This window comes from Rhynchophorus ferrugineus, unplaced genomic scaffold (genome assembly GCF_030347505.1).
Source record: "Rhynchophorus ferrugineus isolate W39M unplaced genomic scaffold, kcgeb_rfMv2 rfM6, whole genome shotgun sequence".
Classification (NCBI taxonomy): Eukaryota; Metazoa; Arthropoda; class Insecta; order Coleoptera; family Curculionidae; genus Rhynchophorus; species Rhynchophorus ferrugineus.
The window spans coordinates 36,659,787-36,686,642 of record NW_027472585.1 but is presented as its reverse complement, the minus strand read 5'-3'; the positions used below and the strand labels follow the sequence as shown (position 1 = coordinate 36,686,642).

Genomic DNA, 26,856 nt, shown 5'->3' with positions numbered 1-26,856 from the left:
TTGGTTGATGTGTACTGATGGAAAATATTCAGAAAGATTATAAGGCAGACAATTTTCTATATAGATTGATTGATTAATTAAGTGGATTTTTGATATTAATATAAAAATTATATCACTTATCTTTTAAAAGGAGAATGTGAGTGTTAAAAAAACAAAATTTATTTGGAGCTTATGGAGGTTTGAAAGGTCTAACCAATCATTAGATAGAATCCCGCATTTCGATGGTGGGTAAAATATCATTGAGAAGGAAATTAGAAGTTTCTGGCATACCAAGTTGTGTTTAAAAGATATAATATAATAATGTGTATAATAATGAATAATAATGTGTGTTACTGCCAAACCTATATAGTTATATTAATTTAGATTCATTTTCTTGGTAATTTAATTTTTTGTATATCTTACAAAATTATATTATTATTTTTGTGTTGTTTGGACTCGGCACCGACTTCAAACTGATTATTATTTAATTATTACAAGGATTATTAGGTACATGTTTTATATTAAAACGTGTTCTTTTGTGTTAAAAGTCTAATTTTGATAATTTTTTAGTTTTTAGTCACTTAAGTCGGTTCAATTTTTTTTTGTACAAATATTTTATATTTAAGTGCGCTTGATTAATTATCCAATTATATACTAAACCTTGTTCATTTCTCTATAGTTTTAAAAATACTAGTAGAATAGTAAGTTAAAAGACCGAAAAATGCGTGGTACTGTTTGCGGAATATTTAACATCAATCTTATTGTGTCCTGAGGCTTCCTGAAGATTGAATATCACAAAAACTACCAAGACTATTGTAATGCTTAAAGATGTCCGAAAATAGTTATTGAATATCATGGCCCTCGAGACTTTCAGAAGAAAGTGAAAAAAAGCTCAGTAGTTTAAAACTTTCTTTAGATCGTAAGTTACGTAAATATTTGATAATTAATAGATTTTCTTTTGTTTATTAATATATTAATTTTAGTTTTTGCCGACTAACTTACAATTTTTTCTCTATAGTGGCGTAAAACTAAGTAATTCTCTTGGATTTTAGTTTGTCTCTCATGAAAAAACAACTATACGAAATCACACGATTTGGTTCTCTTGAGCCTCCGTCCTAATTCAGTATTATCCAAGAAAATGTTAAATTTTATATGATTTTAAGTTACCTCTTATACTCACACCTTATTATTTTAGCCACGTCAAGCTCTTGGATTTTTTAGTGACTGGACCTACTGCTTAACGTGGGCTCCGAACCAGGATCCTCAGCATTAAGACTACCGACTGGCGCGTGACCAATATAGAAATCATCCCAGAAGACATTTGGTCTTACCCAGCCTGGTTACCGGTGTGATTTTCCTTCCGATTTTACGTCGGATTATACACTCTTGCCTAGGACAATCCCAAATATAAATTTACAGCAGGATTCGAACCCGCGACTATGGCAACAGTAGGAGGACCGTCCCGTCGCCTTTACCACTGCGCCACCAAGCCGGCAGTATTATCCAAGAGTTGCAGGATTTTGCTGCCAATCTCTTATGATTTCCTCTAAGACAGCTGGAATCTGAAGGTCTTGGTGTAAGCAGATGTTCCTACACTCTCAGGACTTTATTCTGAAATATTTGTACTATATTGATATTATTTCTCACAAAACATCCCCATAACTAAGTTTTACTATTTGCTTATAGAGCATCAACTTATTATATAGGGATAATTAATTTTTTTTCCAAATAACTAATACTTTATTTTGTACATTAACTCGATTTCTTTTCTTTTCCGTTCGATATATACCGAAAATAAATAAAAATACTTTTTTTCGGAAGTGGAGTAACGTACATTTAACCACCACCTAATAATCGCACAACAATTTAAATATGTAATATGACCCAGACAAAAGAACCTACCCATCAAACAAGTCCTCTTTTATCTACAACCCCCGATTTTACAATCCCTTTATTACAAAAGCTCGCACAAAAATTCCCATTGGCGATCGGAAAAGCGCGTTGTCATAACAACAAACAAAACCGACGTCGCCATTGGTCGCAGGTTACAGGCTCCTCCCGCCGGAGGGAGACTGCTCTGATTTTCGGTCAGGCTGTTTATTCGCTTGCATATGTAAGCCGGCGTGAAACTTCGAGATTCAACATGAGATTTTCGATCGGATATTGAACGACGAACGCGATATAATGGAGATCGACGCCTCGTCAAGCGCGTCCAACGATTCGCAGAGCGATTTCTCCCAGGGCAACATCAATTATTACTCGAACAATTTGTTTTTCTCGGCCGGCTCGAGATTGGACAGTTATTTTTCCAACGACAAACCGCGAAAGAGCTGCGACAACAAGAAGTTCCAGTACTGCAGCGTGAACAATAACAATAATGTGCTGAACAATAACGCGAAACCGGTATCTGTGAGTAGTGTGGATAAAAGTAACGAAGATAAGAGAAATGCTGTGTACAGTGAAAATTTTAAGAAGACGGTCTCAGATGATTCCGCTGAAAAAACTATTGGATTTTATGTGGGAAACAACAAGGCAAAATGCAACGAGAGTGTTGTCTTGAAAGTAGATGGTTTTGGCAAGAAATCAGTCAGTTTCTCACCTGATCAGGTAAAACATCGATTTTTCTAATTTGTGTAGTATACAATGTGGGGCTAAAGTCCCGCGACCATTTTGATTGCCTATAACTTTGCTCAAAGAAAAGACAAGTAAGTTTGGTTTTCATAAAAAGTTTACTTGGTCTCTACATTTTCTTTTTCTTCGTCATGATTAATTATATCGATATATTAAATTATATCGGCTAAATGGTGACCGCGATTCGCTATACAACTTTCGGCCCTTTTTAAAGCGTCTTTCATGACATCCTACAACATCTGAGGCTGAATGTCTTCAATTTCGTGACAAATATTGTCTTTAAGATGTTGAATCGTTCGGGGCTTATTCACATAAACTTTTGATTTTAAAAAAACCCGTAAGAAAAAGTCTGGTGCTGTTAAATCCTGTGCTGTGGCCCCATCTTGCTGAAACCACATGTCCTCTGGTCCTTGCTCTTCCATATCAGGCACAAGAAAATTTCGAATCATGTCTTGGTATCGTTCAACAGTAACAATAACTGCAACATCTTGGTCATTAAAAAAAAAGGGGACCAATGATGTTTCCGACATGAATACCACACCATACAGTTGTTTTTAGTGGATGCAATGATGTTTCATGAATTAATTGAAGATTCCTTGTTCCCAAAACCGTTCTGTTTACTGACATAGCCACTGAAAATAAAGTAGGCTTCATCGCTCATTATCAATTTAGATGAAAAATCTTCAATTTCACCAGACAGCCTTAGGATTGTATTGCTGTACTCAACTCGTTGATCAGGATCTTTCGGTAGCAAGTTTTGGACTAATTGAATTTTGTACGGGAACATTTTCAGATCAGTTTTCAAAATTCGCCTTAAACTGCGTGCAGAAATGTGTAACTGGGAACCATGTTTCCGAATTGATGTTTCTGGAGACTCTGCAACACCATCGCGTACTAGAGCCACATTTTCAGCGTTACGAGACTCCGTTGTCGTCCAGGACGAGGCCTGTCTGCTGTCGTACCGTACTGTCGAAAATTCGCATGTAAACGATAAATTGTGGTTTTGTGAGGCACTGAACGATTAGGATAATTTTGACGTAATTTCTGCTGAGTGGCAATAATGGAACGATTATCCATAATAACATTTGAACGTCTACATAGCGCAATGGTTAAAGCGAAACTGAGCTAAACGTCATATAACCAAGATGGCGTGTAGTCAAAATGGTATCGAGACTTTTGCCCCACCTGTTCTAAGTTACGATACGGATAATTTTTTTATGATATATTGTCTCTAAATTAGTATTAAGGATTTTTTTTTTATTTGAAGATTTGTTATGACAAATCGGTATAATGTATTTTATTCAAAGTATTGTCTATCGATAGCCGCTACTTTTTTCCATCATTCAAACAATTTACGGATTCCATGTCGAAATAACGATATATCTTTTGAGGCACCACGAATAGACCCATTTGTTTTGGTTTCTTCATAAAAAGTGAAACGTTGCTCAGACAGCAATTCATGATTCATACGTTGGAACAAGTATTAATCAGAAGGAACAAGATCTGGAGAATACTGCGCGTGGAGTATAACTTTCCATTTTATTGTTTCCAGGTATGTTTTCACCGGTTTTACTACATGTGGTCTAGCGTTGTCATGCCGAAGAATTACATTATGGCCTTTGATCGTATTCTGGTCGTTTCTCGCGCAGTGTTCGATTCAAACGCATCAATTTTAGTCGATATGGATCCTCATTGATGGTTTTATTAAGTTTTAGCAGCTCATAGTACACCATACCAAGCTGATCCCACCAAATATAGAAGATTAACTTGGGGCCATGGATATTCGGCTTTGTCGTTGATGTTGATGGATGACCAGATGGTCTACATGAGTTTACAGTGAGGCTTTAACATAAAGTTTGTTACAAATATACCCGGCACGTTTTTTTACACAATAGCACTATATGTTGTAAATCGTATTTATAATATATATAATGATATTTAGGCTCAAAACTGAACATCAGCTACCAAGTAGCCTGATAGCAAGCATGACCTTAGAAGTTTTGCATTTTCGTTTGACAAATGTATATTTTTCTTCGCAATCGGAATCAATCAATTTGAAGACTTCGTGAGTCCCCTCCCTTGTCCCTGTCCCTGTCCCCTCCCTTGTCCCTCACACTGTCTTCATGTTCATGTAGTACTAATATATTCTGCGCGTTGTCTAGTAATTGCGTTTCTTCATCATTGCTGTGATTTAGTATCCTCCTTTCATATTTTAAAGCGAAATCTTCGTAGCTTCATTTGATTTCCAGGATATCGTACATTATTAATTAAGGTCGCTATAGTTATGGTAATGTAGATATACATTGTAACTTTGACTTGGTACCGTTGGTTTATTATTTGGTCTAATTTCTTAATTTAGTCTTATTTTTTTTTTAAATCTGAATCTCAATCATAACTAATATCTAAGAGATAGCATTACTAATGCTAACCAGCTAACCAACGTTTTGAAAAATACACTCTATTATACATAAATTGCGAATTATTAATAATATGCTGTAAATAATCTTTTATTATTCAACTTCACTTAGTTTTAATCTCGTTCATTACGTTTTAACAGCGTGTTTAATGAAATTTCTCATCAATTATGTACTCTTACCAATTTGCTGTTGATGATTTATTCCCTGAAGTACAGTCACTAATATAAATGTGATTTATATCGTTTATATCGTATTTGTCCAAACCATACGATAAGTCCAAATAGATTTTGTAATTGATTAATAAACCGATCTCTTTCGTACTTTTTCGGGTCTTTGATTTTGAGATTGATCTCAATTTTTGGTTTAACCTAATGTTTCCAGTTTATTTATTTCCAATAGATTTTCGTAATTTCAATTGTCATGAACAGATTTTGAGCTATTAAGCTATATTTTGTAGCTATTAGTCCATTTGTTCTGTTGACTTTCATTCGTACTTTTTCTTTAACTGTAGTTTCTTTTGTTCTTGAAATAACTACAGTATAGAGATGATACAGGAGTTTTCCCAAGACACTACTTTGAGGAACACCAGTCGAAATAGGTTTTAATATTGAAAAAATATGCGATTTTAACAATTTATAATAATTACCATTTAATCCTCTGGTGAATTAGTCCAAAAAACTGCTATAATTCGCATAAATATATGATTTATTGATAAACCATTGATCCTTTAAATTATTTATAGCATAATAATTTATTTTTGTCTACATTTTAATAAGCACTTTGCTGTGTTTTTTAATTAAATATAATTTATTACATAACTACACAAAATCAAATGGTATAATTCATTAAAGTTTCTGTATTACTTCAGTACTACCCAAGAGTTAGAATACTTGGGAAGGGTCGATTATTTTATTCTGAAATATATTTATATTACTTCTCGCGATATTAGAACTCCATAGGTTCATATAAGTTTTAATACTTGCTTGTATAGTGGGAGTTTGTTATGTATTTATAATTCGTATATTCGTGTTTTGATATTTTAGATCCAATCGTTCTAACGAAATTTTGTATATATACAGATTCATCTCCATTAAAATATAAATAAAATATGAATTAATTTACTCTCAATCACTATTCTCTCCAATCTGTTCTTCACTATTCTCGTCTATATAAAATCAACAAATATAGCCAATTGGATATTAAAATAGATTTTATGTTAGATATATAATTTTATAATAGAAGATATATAAACATGAAATTTCCAATTAATTATTTTTCTTAAATAAAATAGAGAATATTGCTATGGAAGATAAGAAACGGAGAAAAGCCAAATATTTTAATAACATATTAGTTTCAAGCCAAATCGAATAGGTCAGAGTTACATTTGGCTTAATAAGATTTTCAATTAATAACTTAAATTAATAAATATGTTTCATTAAGAAGAATTAAAAATAAGAATAATTCAAGAAGTAGGTTTTTTTTAAATAGTTGTTGAATTTTTCTATCTCAATAAAATTTATTTTTAGTGATTTTTTAATTCTTTTCTCTTATAACTAACTGTTTACATTGTTGCAATTGACAAAAAATACTATATTCTTTAGGTTTTGATTGGTATTGTACCTAAACAGGTAAAATAATCCTTAGTACTTCTTGGAAAGTGAAAAATATAGTTTTAGTAAAGCAATCTTCAAAGCTTTTTAACCGTTTACAATTTAATAGCTACAGTTTTTCAACTATTTATTTTTGATAGATTATATTTTTTATAAATATATTCTATAATTATATATTTTTAACAAAATATTAAAAATAGATATTATAGAGATAGTGTAGAGGTTATATGGAGTAATAAAATATATATTTCAAAATTTATTTCCACAGTTTGTATTAAATTGTTCTCGACTAAATTATCTTATATTAAATAACAATAAAGGAAAAGGGAATATTTTAAAAGTTGTCGATTTTATAAAACTAATACAAAATTTGTTCTACTTTTGACATTTAATTCAATAAAAGGAAGAAGTATTCGAAAAATTTCCGTGTCTAATGATTTTTTAAAATGACATCCTAACAGGTCAATTGAAAAGTCCCCAGCCTACCATAGTAAAACACATTTTTTTGGCAAAATTAATTTTTTTTATTCAACATAATTCCCTTCATGGTTGATACACTGATTATAGCGACCCTACAACTTTTCGGTACTATTCTTGTTGTACGATTTGTCCTTTGTTTCAAAATAGGCCTCAGTTTCGGCGATCACTTTTTCATTCAACAAAAATTTCTTCCCATCGAGCATTTTTTTGAGATCTCAGAACAGGAAATAGTCGCTGGGGGTCAGATCTAGAGAATACTGTGCATTGTCTTGGTGAAGCAGCACCTCCTTTTTCTTCAAATGCGGCCGTTTTTCGGAGATTTCGTCCTTCAAACAGTCCAATAATGCTATGTAATAGTCACTGTTGATGGTCCTTCTTTTTTCAAGGTAGTTAATGAAAATTATTCCATGCATATCCGAAAATACAGACGCCATAACCTTGCAAGCCAAATGTTGCGTTTTCCCACGCTTTCACGTTCAGTTGATATCTTTAGAGTGTCTGCTATTTCATTCAGTTTCAATTTGCGGTCATTCAAAATCATTTTGTGGATTTTTTAAATGTTTTTGTCGGTAACAACCTTTTTTGGGCGTCCATTGCGTTCACCGTCTTCGGTGCTCATTTCACCGCGTCTAAACTTAGCATACCAACCCTTGATGCTTGATTTTCCTGGGGCAGTGTCCGGAAACTCGGCATCAAGCCAAGTTTTCGCTTCAATTGTATTTTTCCTTTCAAAAAGCAATATCTTATCAACACGCGAAATTCCTTTTTATCCAATTTTTTTTCACAACAACAGAAGTAGGTTCACTCAAAATGCTACAATTCACAAACTAATGATCCGACAGCTGTCAAATTTATACACGCGTCTTTTGAGGGTTCGGGCTAACTAAAAAGATATGGATTTAATTCTAGTAGCGCCGTCTAGGTGTCAGGCCGGGGACTTTTCAATTGACCTGTTATACATTGGCTGAAAAAATTACATGTCAAAGGATTATCCTACATATTTAAATATGTTTAGTTTATTATAGCGTTGTTTTGGAAAAATAAAAGCTTCACCGTTAATTATACTTCAGGTCCAATGTATGTGCGAAGCTCTACAACAACGAGGAGATATCGAACGTTTAGCTACTTTTCTCTGGTACTTACCCAGCACCGAGTCGCTGCAAAGCAACGAGAGCATTCTCAGAGCACGGGCCGCAGTCGCTTTCCATAAAGGTTTTTATCACGAATTATATTCAATTTTGGAGTCGCATGCCTTTCATCCTCGATGGCACGCTGAACTACAGGCGCTTTGGTTTAAATCCCATTACAAAGAAGCGGAGAAAGTCCGAGGGAGACCTCTGGGTATGTTGTAAAAATGTTTATTACTTGTAAAGCATATTTTAAAATTGTTATATTTAGGCGCAGTAGACAAATACCGACTACGAAAGAAATATCCTTTACCAAAGACGATATGGGATGGCGAGGAAACAGTTTACTGCTTCAAGGAACGTAGCAGGAATGCGTTAAAAGAATGTTATGCGCGCAATAGGTAAAACAGATTTAAGCGCTACCGGGCATTGGCTGATATTAACTGAATTTTTGTTGGTGACAGGTATCCGACGCCGGATGAGAAGCGAACCCTAGCTAAAAGAACTGGTCTAACACTTACTCAAGTTTCTAATTGGTTTAAAAATAGGAGACAGAGGGATAGGACACCGCAATCTAGACCGTAAGTTTAACAATTATTAATAAGTATGTGATTTAATTTTATTATGGATGTTTAAATTTATACATATAACCTTAAATTTAAAAATTTAATTTTTAAAATATTTATTGTTAAAATGGCGAAGGAGATTTAATTTAATATTTAAAATAATGAGTTGGGGAAATAGTAATTTCGATGTTCACATAAATATTAATACTAATCAGCCATATATGCGCCGTTTTGATTGATATACTGTTGTGGCCATAATTGCATCACTACAGTACTAGTGAGATTTCTTGGGGAAATATTAAATCATGTGGTTTAGAAGCAAAGATTGTCCCTGATTCATTCACATTAGTTGCAGACAATAGAGAGTTGAATTAATGTCTTGGCTAGGTTCGACAGCTCATTTTTTTATTATTTAATTATTACATGGTTACTAGACGTTTCCGACTAACCTAGAATTTGTCCTTATGATAACTTAAATCTAAGTATATAACTAGGGGGATCCATCGGCCCTATCTCAGTCTCTGATGAAATAATTTTTATACATGTCACTGCTGTATTTTTTATTAACTGCATCTCACTACACAACACTACACAAGAACAGATGGGTTGATTCTGTATCCTGCTTTGGTGGTATCCAAAAGTTACAATACTTCAATATTCTCATGACAATGGAGTCTTTCCTCATGCCTCCTTGCAATTCTCTTGATTTCTTTGCTGACTGTGGGTATCTGAAGGTCTCGATGTAGGTAGTCAGTCACCATAGGTTTCAGTATTTGTTTATGTAATAGCAATTTATTACGTACTGATAATTGTGACTTTCTTCCAATTAGCCAATACATTTTCTTATATTTCAATTCCAGTTCTTTTCTTTTCTTTATATGTTCCTTCGAGGGTAGTTTTGCATCAAGATTTATTCCAAGATATTTAGCGTTGTTGCTATATGGAATGATAGTATTATTTAACGTGCATAGTGTATAGATTTACTTATGTTAATTTTTATTTTCCAAGCTTGTGTCCAATTTATATTGTCACTTGCCTGTTGTAATTTTCGTGTGGCGTTTTCGCTATTGTCTCCGACAGCTATAACAGCAGCATCATCAGCAAATGTAGCCATCGTAATATTCTCCATTTGTGGTATATCACAAGTGTAGAGTAGATAAAGCATTGATCCCAGTACACTTCCTTCTGCTACACCTGCTTTAGCTTCTTTTATTGTATAGTAAGCTTCTTCTTGTTTAACTCCAAACATTCTCTCTGTAATGTACGATTTTAGTGGTTCGGTGTGTTATTTTGGTAACATTTTATGTGGTTTATATGTGGTTATGGTGGTTTATAAAAAAGGCCTAAGAATATAGCTGAGCATACATTTTTACTTTCGTAGATTTTTTCAATAACATCTATTATTCTGTGGATCTAGTTAATTGTTGAATGTTTGTTAATAAACCCAAACTGGTGTGTTGGTATTAGGTTTTTTCTCTTTATGATCGGTTTTATTCGGCCTCATTCCAGTAGCAATTCACAGATGAATATTTGATTCATTAGATTTTTAACTGTTAATTCATGGGAATCCAAGGATGGATCTTTTTTTGATAGTTATCGTCGATATATAGTTGTCATATATAGTTGTAGCTATAGCGATGTCTCAAAATGAAATATGGTCGGTATAGCTTGATATGCTTAAGAAATTCATAGATTTTTTCAACGATTGGCCTATTAGGGCGAGGTTAAACTAAAACGAACTGACAATTCTAACAATGGCACTTTCACTAAAGCAGTCACCGCCATAAACGGACGAATTTTCCCCTTTCCAAAATTAAGAAAACCAAATATGACGAAAATTATTTTCTGCAATTTCCATATTCAAAGTGCAATAACTTTTAACTGTATGAAGGACCGACGCTACCTTTATATGTTGTATGGATTGTAAGCTTTCAAACGCGCTGCAATATAGCTTCATTAACTAAGTATTACTAGATGTGTAGAAAACAAGTTATTAGGAAAACCGAAATTACTTTTTCGCCAACTTTGTATAACATAAAAATGTGATCACATAGTATATGGTCACAGTATATAATTAATCATTAAGATGACAATATGTTTCACAGATAAATAATAGTTAATAGTTTAAATCATCAAAGAACCAACACCAGATAAAATATAACAAGAACATATTGTAATTAAATATTATAAAAGTTGTTTAAATGACTACAATTCACGAGCTAAGCCAGTAACATAACAACTTGAATGTATTTTAATGAAACATTATACTAGAGATTATATTACTTCACAAAAATTAGTAGTGTTATATTTGGCTAGCTCCTTCATATTTCCATTTTAACAGCTTCATTCTTAGTGATTTTTTTATAGGGAAATTATACTAGGCAATATGTCACTTGCGCAAGGTCCTCTCGGCTCCCATCACCAGAACAACCTGGATATGGCGGCTTTCCAAGCCGCTTCCAAATTATTCGATCCTAGTTGTTCAGTACCAACTTGCTACGCCGATTATCAAGTGTGAAGCTAGAGGGAAACTTAATTTTACTCTCAATTTATCTAAAATATTAACAGCACTCTAATGTGATTAGATAGATAATTATTATGTATTAAGATGTGTATAGTTAATTTAAATTGTAAATATTTCAGGAGAACTTGTATTATAGCCAAAATTAGATAGATTTTGTTCGCTACTTCAAAAGTAGTTTTTTTTAAATAAATAAATTTAAATTATTTATGGCAAAATAAAAAAAAATTGAAAAAGTACAATGTGTATTATTTCAATGTGTGTCATAAAGTAATCTCACAAATTAAATATAACCCAAGATAAACTGATAAACTGACATAAAATATAAAAATTGGAAGTTTAAGAAGCTATATATTCCATCAAATGTATTCGAACTAAAATTTGTGTTATTTAAATTTTGATTATCATATATATATATTTTTATTTTCATTTTTCCTAAAGTCTAAGGTCTATGAAATACATGGCCACTGTTTTGAACAAAGAGTTGAACCATTAAATGGTTTTATCAAATTCAGTGAATCAGAATGATCGACAAATTAGAATAAAATAGTTTAATAAACAATTAAACTACACCCATACGTTCTTGAAAAGTAAGGACTGCAGAGAAAATTGTTGCTGTGAAAGAAAACATGCTAGATAAGGCAAATTCATCTCTTCGTAGGCTTCTTCTGATCAACAAATATTGAAAAGTAATAGGAAAATGAAATCTTGTCAAGCTTTTGTTGACTACAAATTTTTGAGTAAATATGAGATCACTGATTGTCAACCTATCCAAGTTATCATTTAAATATGTTTGTTTTTTGTAAACTTTCTTTAGGGTAAATTAGATGGCTCGGTGAATGGAGGTAAAACAAAATGAAACAGTGGTGTTTACATTATGTGACCGTTATTTATTGAAGTAATATAAAAATGTGGAAAATATAAAAATAGATAAAACGGATGGCAGCGGTGTTACCTGGACTTACCTAGGCTTGGGCAGTCGATTATGGCACGTCTAAACCAAGCTATGGGCGAGTACTGAATGATGGAAATACCCTTCAATAACATCCCAGATAAACATCTCGGGGTTGCTAGCTATTCGTTATCGAATTCTAGTTGGCGCTGCTGGCACCTCGACTGTGTTCAACATCTGGGATTATATTTCTGGGTATTTTGTAGACTGTCATTCCACTATGTAAAATTCGACATGCCTCAAGGTCGCTACACTTTCTATTGATATTTCTTTAGACTAGAAAGATGATGACAAGACCTAAGATTTAAGAGCAATTAAATCATAAACAAACCCAGCGATCTGCAGGTATGTTAGTTAAGTTAATATAATGAAAATGGTAATTTCTAATGTTTTCGTTTGGTGCTATATAGTGATATAGTTTTCCAGGTTTTTATTTTGCCTGCAGTTCCTTTCTTGGGTCTAGTTCAGTTCGGGTAACGGGAGGAAGAAAAGGAAAAACCACGACCTGAAGATGGCAGATGCGATTGTTCAGAAACGTCGTCAGAAAACTATAGGTTTAAGTCAGGTTCTTCCAATAACCGAACGCGAATAGAAGGCTATCTCTGAATTTGTGAGAGATGTGAAGATATGACTCATAATATTAAGGGCATTTTAAGATCAAAGGACAATAGTTGTTTATGAAAATTCTTATCCGTCAACCCCAAAATCGGGCAAAAGAAATCAAACTTTCAATTCGAAAATCTCATCCAATCCACCATATTCCCCAGATTTTGTATCATGCAACCATTCGTTGTTTTGGTTAATAGCACATGGACTGTAGATTCATAGTGACGGATAACGCTTTTGATTATATTTTTTTCATATTATCCAAATATATGTTTGTAAAACAAAATGTTGCGAAGTACGAGTAATTTCATCACCTAATTCAAAAAACAAAAGCCAGCAGTAGTTTTAGTCGTTAAATAACCTTTTTGCTTGATGAAATCAAAATTATAAGGTGTCTGTATGTATTCTGACCGTTTTTTTAAATTTGAAAAGGTATTTATTGAAAAAAATTGTTTCAATATAAATCTACCAAAATATTTTGCAAAATTATTTTCATCAAAAAACCATTCTCTGTAATTTTTTTCATTTTTCTGGCAACATGATGATACCGCGTTGAAGGAATGATATTATTTTGGCATCAATCCATTTTTAGACTTCTGCAGGATGCCGAAGCCATGCAGCTGCACATACTATTAATTAGTGGTAATTCGAAGACACTATGACGCCTGAGAACACTGTCGCAGTTATTACCTTTTTGCAGCAATACGTCGTTCAGTTTATTGAATCCACGTCGGTAAGCATTTCTACTAACAGTTTCATTAGGTTTTAGCAAATCGTAATACACTATACTTGCATACACTAATATGCTGATTCTAATATATATTAACAGTAAGGTGGTTTATGGCCATTAATATTACATCGACACCAAGATGAGAATGGTTCAGTTGGATTAATCCATGACTTCCTGTACTTGGATTATTGTAGTAGATCAACTTTTCATTGTCAATCATAATACGCCACAGAATACTTTTTATTTGCTTGTGTACAAATGATATTTTGGAAAAGGTTTAAAACGGCCTTTAGACAATTCTTGTAGGCGACATTTTTTTTTCTTGGATTCTCATCGTATGTAGGTACCTGAAAACATATGAAGCAGATTTATCCAAATAAAACAACAGAAGTAATGTCGAATGTACAACTTTTTGTGTTCCATGATTAGTAGCTGTATATCTCGGTAATACTAAAAGCGAACTCATATTTTGTGTAAAAGCTTATCGAACCTAACGCATTTAACATGAAATAACAATGAAAAAACGCCAATTTGATTATAATTTTAACAAAATCTATTGTAAAATTTCTACGTTATTAAAATAAAGCAATTTAGACATCGATAATCAACGTGCTTCTTCTTCCAAAACAACATCGAGTGATTTCTCTGCCTGTTATTCGTTTACGGCCTTATTAACTAAAAGTCAACCTCGTATCGTGGTTCCACTTAATGTATCGATTAACCCTGGTCGTAATAAAATTAAAACCGTACGTCTGGACCGTTAAAGCGTGCCTAAAAGAGAACACCACTATAAACTCACGTTTAATATTACTGTGGAGGTCGTTATGCTTTTTATGTCAACTACGAAACAAATTTAAGGAGCAACATTTTCTTTTTTGGCGCGTTGGAGGCACCTGCTGTTGAGTCCAATTAAAATCAACTACGAATCATGTTAGCAACGCTTGGACTTGCCAATGCAATTTTCTGTTTATGTACTTACGTCACGTATATAAAGTAATTGTTTTAGTCAAGATGTTTATTACACATTAAATTAACGCTCAAATTGATTATTCAAGAATATAGGAATATAATTATATTTTAAAATTAAAATTTAAAAATACCTTCACCATTTTGACAAGTTTATATTATACCATAAAAGGTGAAAATAGAAATCTGTAATTTTACAAAAAATAGCGTCATATCACATCTGGGACTTTTGCCTAAAATAACTATATATATATATATATATATACTATATATAATTTACTTTTAATTAAAATAGTTCTTTTTTTGAAAATGATTCGTACACAATTTCTAGTCAATATAATTCAGTTTCAATAAAAAATCAAGTTTTCAAATATACCCCATTCAATTCAAATATTTTAAATGACCTTCACCATTTTGTCTTCGTAATTTATATAATATTTAAATTAAATTTTAAATAGACAATTGAGTCCTATTTCAAAATGTATATTTAAATATTTTCTGACTAGCATTTTATATCAATGATTTTAGTGAAACACATATTATTTATTGTACTTACACTTATACTCACTAAACATATATTTTTTATAAAAATATGGATTAAAAAAACATGTAAATTGGTTGTTAACTTTTTTCAAATTTGAATATTTACTTGAGTGTTTACTGTGTATGCAGGCTCAGCTGGCACGTGGTAACGCCATGTGAAACACTGATAAAAAATGAATAGTAAATGATGAAATGGCCTTGTAAAGTAAAAAATTGATCAGAACACCATGAATTCACTATTATAATATTGAGTTATTGCATACCATTTATAAACATTTAAATTTGTAATTCAAACCCAAAAAACATATGTGGATATTATTACAGGTGGGTCAAAAATACTGCTACCATTTTGATTGCACGCTCAATTTCACTTCAACCATTGTATTGTATAGACGTCCAAATTTTATTATGCATAAATAAACGCCCCAAGAACAAGCAAGCATAGTGGCAATATTTATTGAAAATAATCGTTCGATTTTTCGTCTAAATTGATAATGAGAGATGAAGTCCACTTTCTTTTTAGTGGCCAGGTCAATAAACAGAACAGTCGGTTTTGGGGAACACAAAATCCTCAATTAATTCGTGAAACATCACTGCATCCACTAAAAACAATTGTATGGTGTGGAATTCATGCTGGAAATATCATTGTAGTACAGTACCAAGACATGATTCTAAATTTTCTTGTGCCTGAAATAAAAGAGCAAGGACTAGAGCACATGTAGTTTCAGAAAAATACGGCCACAGCACACACAGCTCGTTCAACAATTCAATTATTGAAACAGATTTTCGGATTTAGTAGCACTAGACTTTTTCTTATGGGGTTTTTAAAATCAAAAGTTTATATGAATAAGTCCCAAACGATTCAACATTTTAAGGACGATATTCGTCACAAAATAGAAGAAATTCAGCTTCAGATGTTGCAGGATGTCATGAAAAATTCCGTAAAAAGAGACATAACGAAAAAAAAAATGTAAAGACCAAATAAACTTTTTTATGAAAATCAAACTTACGAATCTTTTCTTTGAACAAAGTTATAGGCAATCAAAATAGAACAAATTTTCAATGTTAGTCATCATGGGTTTTCTTCAAGTAAGTTTTATCGATGACTACCTTCAATTTTACTTTAAATTTACTATATTATTTACTATTTTTAATATGATACTTAAATTACAAATTAAATGAACAATTACTTGTAGCTATTTTATGAGGAGATAGTAGGTTATAGATTCACAGAACGCTACGAATTAATTCCAACAACTGTTATCGCACTTTCATCAAATTCAGGTTAATAACCTTCGTAAAAATATGAGTAAATACCAACCCGAAGAGAACCTTACCAAGCTCAAGGTTACGTCTAACCTCTTATCAGTCGAAAAGTCCTCGTTTCCCGACATAACCGATAAGAAGCAAGGTGTAATTCGACATACGAACCGTCAGATAACGTTGGTCGGCTGTTTAAAAGGCTTCTTCCGACGGCACGGCCTCGAGAACGAGAACGTTAATTGTCGCCTGAATAAATACCGTTAAATACATTTAGTGTCCCGTGTAATTAAAATATTCGCCTTAAACGTTTACGGTAACATTTTTGAAATCGTTATACAATTATGCTAACAGCCAATGTCGCTAGTAATGACATCTTACGGATGAGGATTGCGTTAAATTACAATTGTTCGTCTATGTGTATGTTTATTTATTTTATTTAGTATAGAGATGCATAAAAAATAGCGATATATCGATATTTTCCGCTGATATAACAGGTCAATTGAAAAGTCCCCGGCCTATCATAGTAAAACATATTTTTTTGCCAAAATTAGTTTTTTTGATTCAACATACTTCCCTTCAAGGGTGATACACTGATTATAGTGACCCTCCAACTTTTCGATATTATTTTTGTAGTACGATTTGTCCTTTGCTTCAAAATAGGCCTCAGTTTCGGCAATCACCTCTTCATTCGACGAACATTTCATTGAATGAGGAAGCGATTCGAAGCCGAATTCATTAAATTTTGTCGGTGCATTGCCTTTGTGAAACAGCACTTTCTTTTTCTTTAAAAGGCGGCTGTTTTTCGGTGATTTTGTCCTTCAAACTGTCCAATAACGCTATGTAATAGTCTCTGTTAATGGTCCTTCCTTTTTCAAGGTCGTCAATGAAAATTATTCCATGCGCATCCCAAAATACAGACACCATAACCTCACCAGCCGACTGTTGCGTTTTCCCACATTTTGGACCGGGTTCATCGTTTGCAGTCTACTCCGATGACTGTCGATTGGACTTCGGAGTGAAATGATGAAGCCATGTTTTATCCGCTGTCACATATCGACGCAAAAACTCGGGTTTATTATGCTTGATCATCTTCAAACACTGCTCCGAATCATCAACTCGTCGTTGTTTTTGGTCAAAAGTGAGCTCGCGGGACACCCACTTTGCACAGAGCATTCTCATACCCAAATAATCGTAAATGATATGATAAACGTTCAGTTGATATCTTTAGAGTGTCTGCTATTTCATTCAATTTCAATTTACGGTCATTCAAAATCATTTTGTGGATTTTTAAAATGTTTTCGTCGGTAACAACCTCTTTTGGGCGTCCACTGTGTTCACCGTCTGCGGTGCTCTTTTCACCACGTCTAAACTGAGCACACCAATCCTTGGCATCAAGTCAGGTTTTTGCTTTAACTGTATTTTTTCACTTCAAAAAGCATATATTTTATCAATACGCGAAATTCTTATTTATCAATTTTTTTCACAATAACAAAAATTGCTTCAGTAAAAATGCTATAATTCACACACTAATGATCCTACAGCTATCAAATTTATATACGCATGTTTTGAGCGTTAGGGCTAACTAAAAAAAAAAATAAATTTAATTTTAGTGGCGCCATCTATGTATCAGGCATGTGACTTTTCTATTGACCTGTTATGGATATATCAATATTTTTTTAGCCGATATTTTTCGATATTTTTTCTGAATAAATTAAATACAATTTTTAATATACCTGGTACTGGGTATTTTATTTTAAAGATTTATCTATTTTTAACACATTTACAAAAATTATATATTTTTTTAGACTAATACTTTACTATTTTTATTTTTCCTTAAAAATTACTGTATATTTTTTTATAAAATATATATATTTTTTATACTTATTGTATTTTATATCCGCCGATATATCGATATTTAAAAAAATATTTAATTTCAATCTGTTTATATAGTAATATATAGTAGTTTTTATCAGTAATATGTATTAGTGAAAAAGTTTTCCATTATTAACCGACTTCGAAAAAGGAGGAGGTTCAATGTTCGGCTGTATATATATTTGTTAATGTGTATTTGCCGATTTATCCGTCAATTGTGGATCGATCTTGAATTGTGGACTGTTGGAACCAAATCAGGATCTGTAGGGAGGAAATCTAGGAAAACCCTCAAATTTCAAAGGCACGTACAAAGTTTTCATATATTTTTTTATTTAAAATAATCAGATATTTGTATATAATGTTATTGCTGAGCTGATGTGATGGAAAATCGGAATTCATTCAGTGCAAAAGCCGTTCAGTTTACTTTTTAAGCATTAACCATAGCATATAAAACAACAAGTAAAAATACGTGTAGTAGATAGGTTAAATAAAGTTTTTGTTTATTTTAATTTTGTTATTATAACGATTATTATGTGCATATTTTATTTTAAAACGTTTTTTTTGTGTTCAAAATCTAAGTTTTCTTTGCGTTTTTCTGACAACATAACCATACCGTGTTGAAAGAACGATGTTGGTCTGACAGCGATCCTATCATTGATCCATGTTCATACTTCTGCATTTTGAGGCTGTTTCGAGACTGAGACTGAAAAGATATTGAATTTTACATCGCTTTCACATGTTATTTCATTGTTTATTGTATTATTTCACTCGGTTTTGTCAGTTCTTAGTACTAGTGTATATCTGGTTAGATCTGACCATCGGTATAGCAATACTTTATGGCCATTAATTCTTGTTTTTTTGTCAAATAATAATGATAGCACGATATTAAAACAGTTCGAAATGTTAGTTTTCAGTCAATTCGTATGATAATCATTTTCTTCCTTTTGGGCCTTTCCTTTTTTGTTTTCCTTTCGTTTGAACTGGGTTTTCAGACTTTTTTGATCCCCTAGGTCGTTCTTTATCACTAACGTCAAAATCACTACTTTTAAATAGTTGAAGTTACTGCTGCATCGTCATATATTTCTGAAATGTTTAATGAACTTCGGCAGCAGAGCGTTTCATGATTTTTTATCGAAACGGTTTTTTATCCTTCTGTATTGATTAAAACTCTCCTAAGCCCTTGTTGGTGCAATGGTTCAGGCGACAGGATGATCCCCCTACTGTTGCAACAGTCGTGGGTTCGAATCCTGCAGGGTATGGATATACTTTATGTTTGCGATTGTAATTGCAAGGAATAACCATCTCAGTCATGCGAGTAACCAGGCTGAATAAGACCGGATGTCTCCGTGATGGTCTCTAAATTGGTCACTGGCCAGTCGGTAGACTGATGACCGTGGCTCGAAGCCCACGTTATACAGTGGGCCCAGTCCAAATAAACCCTCGTTGGTATATTGGAGACTAAAATATATCTAAAAACCACCCTAAAAGATATATATTGCTAATGAAATAGGAATATGTCTGTATACACTAAATAGCTCAATAATACTAAATGGAAAACTCATATTTTTTGTAGAAAAATATCAAAACAATCGACTTTAAAATATAAGTTAGGTTGTTTACCAGTCGGTTATGTTAGTATTTCGTATATCCAGCAAAAGATATCGTTGATAAAAACACATTCAAGCAGTTAATAGAAATCAGATTGAGCCTAATGTTTAGAATGTACCAAAAGTAGAAATAATTCAAACTTAGGATTGATATTAGTGATTAGTGTTATGGAAATGGTGGAAATATTTTCTCTCTTCGCTGACAGTCCCCAAAATTATGAATGGAGTTTATCTATGAACAAAAGGCTTTTTTAGTCCAGAATCATATTAATAGATAAAAGAATCATTTTAAGTTACATTTAAGTATGTTTTGAATGTTAGTGAATGTGATATAATTGTAGATTTTTTTAAATTTGTCTTTTTATTTAATTAAATTTTATTATTTTGTTACTAGTCGTAATCTACAATTTGCCTTTAGAATAGCTTATATCTAGGAGGACCTATCGGTCCTAAATCAGTCTCTAGTCTAACGATGTTACATATTAACACTGCTGTTTTTTTACTAAATGCACCTCCCTACACTACACTACACAAGATAATATGGTTTGATTCTTTTGAATTTGTGTCCTATTCTGATGTTACTGTTTAAGTTATTACTTACTTTTTCAATTTTTACTTTCCAGGTTTGGGTTCAATTATGTATATTGTGATTTTTGGGTTGTTTCTTTGTTATTGTTTTCAACAGCTAGAATCGCAGTATAATCAACAAATGTAGCTACCGTGATATTTCCGTTGTAGCTTGACATGTAGCACACCTGCTTTAGCCTCTTTTATTTCAGTGCAGGCTTCCTCTTGTTTGACTCTAAACATTCTGACTCTAACGTAAGGTTCTGATAATTCAGAGTGTTGCTTCAGTGCCAAACCTTAACGAAGGCTTGTGATACATCTAGTACATAGCTGAACATATTTTTTCTATCTTCATAGGCTTTTTCAATGACGGTTTTTATACTATACACCTGTTAAATTGTTGATTATTTGTTAATAACGCCAAACTGGAATGCTGGACTTACTTTTTCTGTTGTTTCTGTTCGGTGTGAATGATAAAATATTAAAATGACAAATAGCGATCCATGAACTGATTGAACAACCTAGTAGGTTTAGCTTGAACAAAATGTTATTATATCACAAGACAATTCACCTACCAGCCTAAGTTAGCTAGTGTAAGTTAAAAGTGATTTAGCCTAGGTTTAATGCTCTATGCTTTTGCAAATACAGGCGACCACACGAATTATAATCAATAAATCATATAATATAAATGATAATTTAGAATTATTACGGTATAATCAAGTTATTGTCATAACACTCACGGTGCGACTATTTTATTGTCCATTTGGCCACTTATGATTCACCACTATGGCCTCTACCTCGATGACCGACTATAATAGGCCATGGTGCATTCGAGGCGGTCGGTTTGTTCACAAAAATGTCTTATGGTCACTCGAGTGGAACTCTCGTCGTTGCCGTCATTCAGTAATGGATTCAATCATTAATGTATTCATGAAAAACGATCAGAAAAAAGCAAAAAAATGATTGGAAATTATCTTAATCGGGGACCGAGGATTACCGCTCGAATTTGGAAGTGTCGGCATTGATTGGATTTTCGTTGTTTTGAAGTTCTTTTCAAGATTTTTATTATTTGAGTGTAACATTTCCGCTATAATGATGCCTGTATGCTTTTTTAAAAATTTATAAAAGCGAATCAGGTGAAGACATTTTTTAAATTAATAAAATACTAGATTGTGAATAATTTTCCCCACTTTTCAATTGAAATTTAGTTTATAACACATTAATATGGTAACTAGGGCGCATATTAAAATAATTCGACACTGTCTTTCGTGGTGTTTTTTTTGTTTTTTCTGTTTATCAATAAATATCTTTATCTTCTGTAAAATATATCTGTTTCACTAATTTTTATATTTAAATCGTTCAAAAGGTCATTGGTCATCAACTTTTTGGCCAATTTTGTATCATAATTCTGATGTGTTACTGAACTTTTTATATAGTTTTTGATGCCCAAAATTTCAGTGAAAATATTACACAGACTAAATCAATCTCCGCTAGTCAACAATCTCTTACCTAGTACAGAATTTATTAAATAACTTGTTATTATTACTATTTTTTTATACGATAAACAATAAGTTCTAATTTTTTTTAAAAATGCATCTACCATTTTGATTGAACCCATCTAGAACATATATATTGCTATACAGAAATATTTGTCAGAGACTCTTTAACTTCAAAACTAAACGGGATTAATTAAAAGGTAATAAGTGTGTACAAGGTTCACTGCATGTGTGAGAAAGTGTATATTAGAGAAATTGGGAGGATGATAACTGCACGGTCCGGGCACAAGGCTACTTTGCGAGCCCATTCCTTCCAGTTTTTAATTATTTAACTAACCAATAAAGTAGCAGATAGGGACCCTTATCGACTGATCGCTCAGCCGTGAGTAAATATGTCATGGGGCCTGATCGGGAGAGTTTCAGTATCAGAGCTTGCGCCCGGAAGATGTGATCTATAACGATTGAGAAACTCTATAGTCAATAATCACATGACATTATTATTGTAATTAATAACTTCATTACCCTTGCTGCAAGAAATAGTGTGTCCTAAGAATTGTTGTCCTAAGAATAAAAATATATTGTAAAGGTATATATAATTGTTCTTTAAAGGAATTAAATTGCACATTTTGAACTGAATATTATTTTAGAACATTTTTTAAATTAATTACATTAGATATGGTAAGTACAGTCTGAATATAGAACTTAATTTATTACTATAGTTCTGTGTTACACAAGCAAGGTGTTATTAATACATCAGCACGTATTTCCCATTTTAAAATAAAATTAAACTGCTTAAGATAAAGCTAAGAATACACATTATACAAATTCATGTAGTTTAGTTCGCTTCAATCTCCTAATTTTTTGCAAGAATCTGCAAGAATCTTGCAAGAGTGTTGTCCAGTAACTGTATTGCTTCCACGTTGCTGTGATTTAGCAACCTTATTTCAGGTTTTAAAGCGATATCTTGAATCAATTCGTATATCCATTTGATTTTGAGGTCATCGCACAGCTATTCGTTGATTACGTCGCGATAAGCATTGGTAATTAATCGTAGAACTTTGTTTTGGGTGCATTGGATTACTAATTGGTTTGATGTTTTAGTGTTTTTGGCTTTACGATTGATTGATAAACCAATCTCTTTTATTTAAGATCAAGTTCAGAGTATCGTCCGAGTAAGCAGTACAGTTGCTTGACTTTGAGTCTTAACTGCTGTGCTGCCTGTCTAACATGATATTTTCAATTTGACCTACCATCGAGATGTATGCCGAAGTATTTAGCTGATTGTGCTTGAGAAGTCGGACATCCGTCGAGCTGTATTTTCCAGTATCTATTTCAGTTGTAGATATTCTTGCCTGTTACTTGTGCATTTTCTACAGTCTGAGGAAGAGATATATCTTTTGCTAAGGTACTGTTTGTTTTATTGTTGAGATATCAGCAGTATAGAGCAGATACAGGAGTGGTCCCGAGACAGTACCCTGTGGACAGAATATTATATCATGTGTTGCTTCAATGTGCCTTCTGTGCCTTCAATTTCAAATAGGAATCGACAGTACAATCCAAAAAAATCTCAAAACCAAGTGTCTGGTCAACTAGTATTCAAATAATTTTTGTTAAGTTCCTTTTTTAAGTGTGTCTATATGTTTTCTATGTGTCTGTCTATAGCTCATATAATGTCGTACATTATTTTTAAAAGCCAATCAACGAAATCTTTTGTTTAAAGAGGCCTTTAATAGGAGTTTAAAATCAGTAAGTTCTTCGTAAGATGAACTCATTTGTTAGGTGGACGCTCTATTATTTTATGGTGAGTTTTTGCTCAAACACCATATGTCAGCATTTTGTAAATTAAACTGCCATGACGTTGTTGATAAACATCTACTTTAAATGGTATTTTCTTTCGTATATATTTTTTATTCCCAATTGCATCATATTAGAACTAAACATAACAATAGTATCATCTTTGAAAATATATTTTGCCCCTATTATAGAATACACACGTTTTCGAAATGGCTATGGGATAATAAAGTAATGAACGGGTTCAATCCGCTATCGTCCAACCGTTACAAGACATTTTCAACGATGAGTAATGAGCAGCCTGAACTTCTCCAATCCGCGTGTTGGTTCCGAATGTGCCTGAAAGTTGGATTGGCTTTCTTCTTTCTTGGCTGGTTTTTTTTTACCGAAGAACACGAAAGGAAGGGAAAAAAGGAAGAAACGCCTCACACACACTGGACGGACGTGGACTACGAGTGTACCTTTGCGGACGAAATTAAAGCGCGTTTGATTAGACATCGATCAATCAAATTGATACGTTAACGTTATTTTTTATGTTACGTATTCATTGATACTTAGGTCACTTTTTACAGCTTTTTTATAGGTTTCCCTGTCGACTTTAAAATATATTTTTTTAATAGACATACTCTATTGGTTTTTATAGATTTAGATTCAAGAATTTTGACCATATAGCACGTGTAAAATAGCAGTGAGCAGCAAATTTAGACGGGCTCTAATGGAGAGCTGCAAATGCTGTTTGTTAGTGATAACTATTAGAAGTTGATAAAGTGGAGATGATAATAAATAACAGTAAAAGTTCTAAATTAACGGACAAATTTGATGTGATAACATTGCGACGTTATGCCGTCATAAATTTTGATTTTGTGGGTTCACTTCTATTTTAGATGGATTGTAAAAAGAAATGTCTACTATAGTCTATCCAAGGTAGCAGTAAACTTACGTCATCAATATGTATAATGCACCTATTGCAGTTTGTAATTCCTTGTTAATACTTACGATATTTTCCTTCTCATTTTATTCCAGTTAAAAAGAGATACAATGCTGTCTGATAAGTCCGAACATGTAAACATATCAGCCTGCAAAAGACCTTCGGGTGTCAAATGTTTGCAAAATTCTTCAAAACATTAGTGATAAGTTAGTTAGATTAGTATAGTTATAAATAGATAAGTATAGTTAGATAAGTATAGTTATAAACCGGAAAACGTTGTTTTGGCGCTTTGCTTGTTTTGATAAAATTACTCTGGTTCAAAAAAACTTTTTACTCTGGTTTGCCGAGGCCAAATAAATAGTCACTCAGAGACAGATTACATCTCTATTGAAAAAAGGTAAAAGTTAGAATAATATTTGATTAAGTTTTGTATATCGTAATATTTTTTAATAAATCATTGGAGATATATTGTTCTTCACGCTAGAAACAAAAAAATCCCAACAGGTAGTTGGCAAAAGCTGTAGTTATGGATTGGCTTGCAAAACATAAATTAAGTTTTGAAGATACGATTTTAAAAAATTAAGTATTTCAAATTGTCACTTGGTAAATATAAAGGAAATGTTTAATTATGTTTTATGTAATTTACTTTTTTAGCAATAAGCTTAAAAAAAGATACACAGTAGATATGGCCACAGAACGTCTTCCTCCCTATCAGTGAATATTCAATCAAATCGAATTGTTATCGGATTTGGAAAAACATTACTATTACTTTATTAATTTGGATATGTGGAAGGCGATACACTCTCTATAATCACCCTATCATCCCCCACACCGACACACAGAAGAAGGTATTGAAAAAGGGCGGAATTATGAACTAGTGTTGGACTCGAAATTAACAGCTTTATTATTAACTAACTAAATAGTGGCTTAGAATGTGACAGTGAAAAATATAGATATATCGATATATAGGAGAAAAAAAAATTGCAAGAAGTATAAAAAATATCAATATTATACAAAAAATTGAAATTGAAAAGTCCCCGGCCTACCGTAGTAAAACACATTTTTTGGGCAAAATTAGTTTTTTTATTCAACATAATTCCTTATAATACACTGATTACAGCGGTCCTTCAACTTTTCGATACCATTTTTGTAACACGATTTGTCCTTTGCTTCAAAATAGGCCTCAGTTTGATGAATACGGTGGATAATTCGAAGCCCAATTCATGGATTTTTGCCATCGTTTTCACTGACTTGTGACACTGTGCATTGTCTTGGTGAAACAGTACTTCAGCGATTTCGTACTTCAAACGATCCAGTAACACCATGTAATAGTCGGTGTTGATGGTCCTTCCTTTTTCAAGGTAGTCAATGAAAATTATTCAATGCGCATCCGAAAATAGAGACGCCATAACCTTACCAGTCGATTGTTGCGTTTTCCCGCGCTTTGGAGCGGGTTCATCGTAAGTAGTCTACTCGGATGATTGTCTATTGGACTTCGGAGTGAAATGATGGAGCCATGTTTCATGCATTCTCACATATCGACGCAAGAACTCGGGTTTATACGCTTGATCATCTTCAGACACCGCTCCGAATCATCAACTCGTCGTTGTTTTTGGTCAAAAGTGAGCTCGCGAGGCACCCACTTTGCACAGAGCTTTCTCATATCCATATATTCCTGAGTGATATGATGTACACGTTCAGTTGATAACTTTAGAGTGTCTGCGATTTCCTTCAATTTCAATTTACGGTCATTCAAAATCATGTTGTGGATTTTTTAATGTTTTCGTCGGTAACAACCTCTTTTGGGCGTCCACTGAGTTCACCGTCTTCGGTGATCATTTCACCACGTCTAAACTTAGCGTAGCAATCCTTGATGGTTGATTTCCTGGGCCAGTGTCTGGAAACTCGGCATCAAGCCAAGTTTTTGCTTCAACTGTATATTTTTCCTTCAAAAAGCAATATTTTATCAACACGCGAAATTCCTTTTTGTCCATTTTTTTTCTCAATATCAAAAGTTGCTTCACTCCAAATATTATAATTGGCAAACTAATGATCCGAGCTGTCAAATTTTTACACGCATCTTTTGAGAGTTAGTGCTAACTAAGAGGATATGGATATATGGATATGTGTCAGGCCGGGGACTTTTCATATGACTTATTATCTGGGATCATTATTCCATTCCCTTTTTCACGCTGCTACTAGCC

General features: G+C 32.9%; 1 protein-coding gene across 1 annotated transcript; it reads left to right on the top strand.

The window, feature by feature from the left end:
- The first annotated feature begins 2,150 nt into the window (after positions 1-2,150).
- On the top strand, positions 2,151-11,440 carry LOC143199065 (homeobox protein SIX6). Its single transcript, XM_076408797.1, has 5 exons — positions 2,151-2,586; positions 8,188-8,458; positions 8,516-8,645; positions 8,709-8,825; positions 11,178-11,440. Exons 1-5 carry the CDS (start codon positions 2,164-2,166, stop codon positions 11,326-11,328), a joined length of 1,092 nt encoding a protein of 363 aa, XP_076264912.1. The 5' UTR covers positions 2,151-2,163; the 3' UTR covers positions 11,329-11,440.
- The last annotated feature ends 15,416 nt before the right edge of the window (positions 11,441-26,856 follow it).

Coding starts and splice junctions, on each gene's coding strand:
- LOC143199065 (XM_076408797.1), top strand. CDS start 2,164: ATGGAGATCGACGCCTCGTCAAGCGCGTCCAACGATTCGCAGAGCGAT. Junction 8,459..8,515: donor AGTCCGAGGGAGACCTCTGG/GTATGTTGTAAA, acceptor TGTTATATTTAG/GCGCAGTAGACAAATACCGA. Junction 8,646..8,708: donor GAATGTTATGCGCGCAATAG/GTAAAACAGATT, acceptor TGTTGGTGACAG/GTATCCGACGCCGGATGAGA.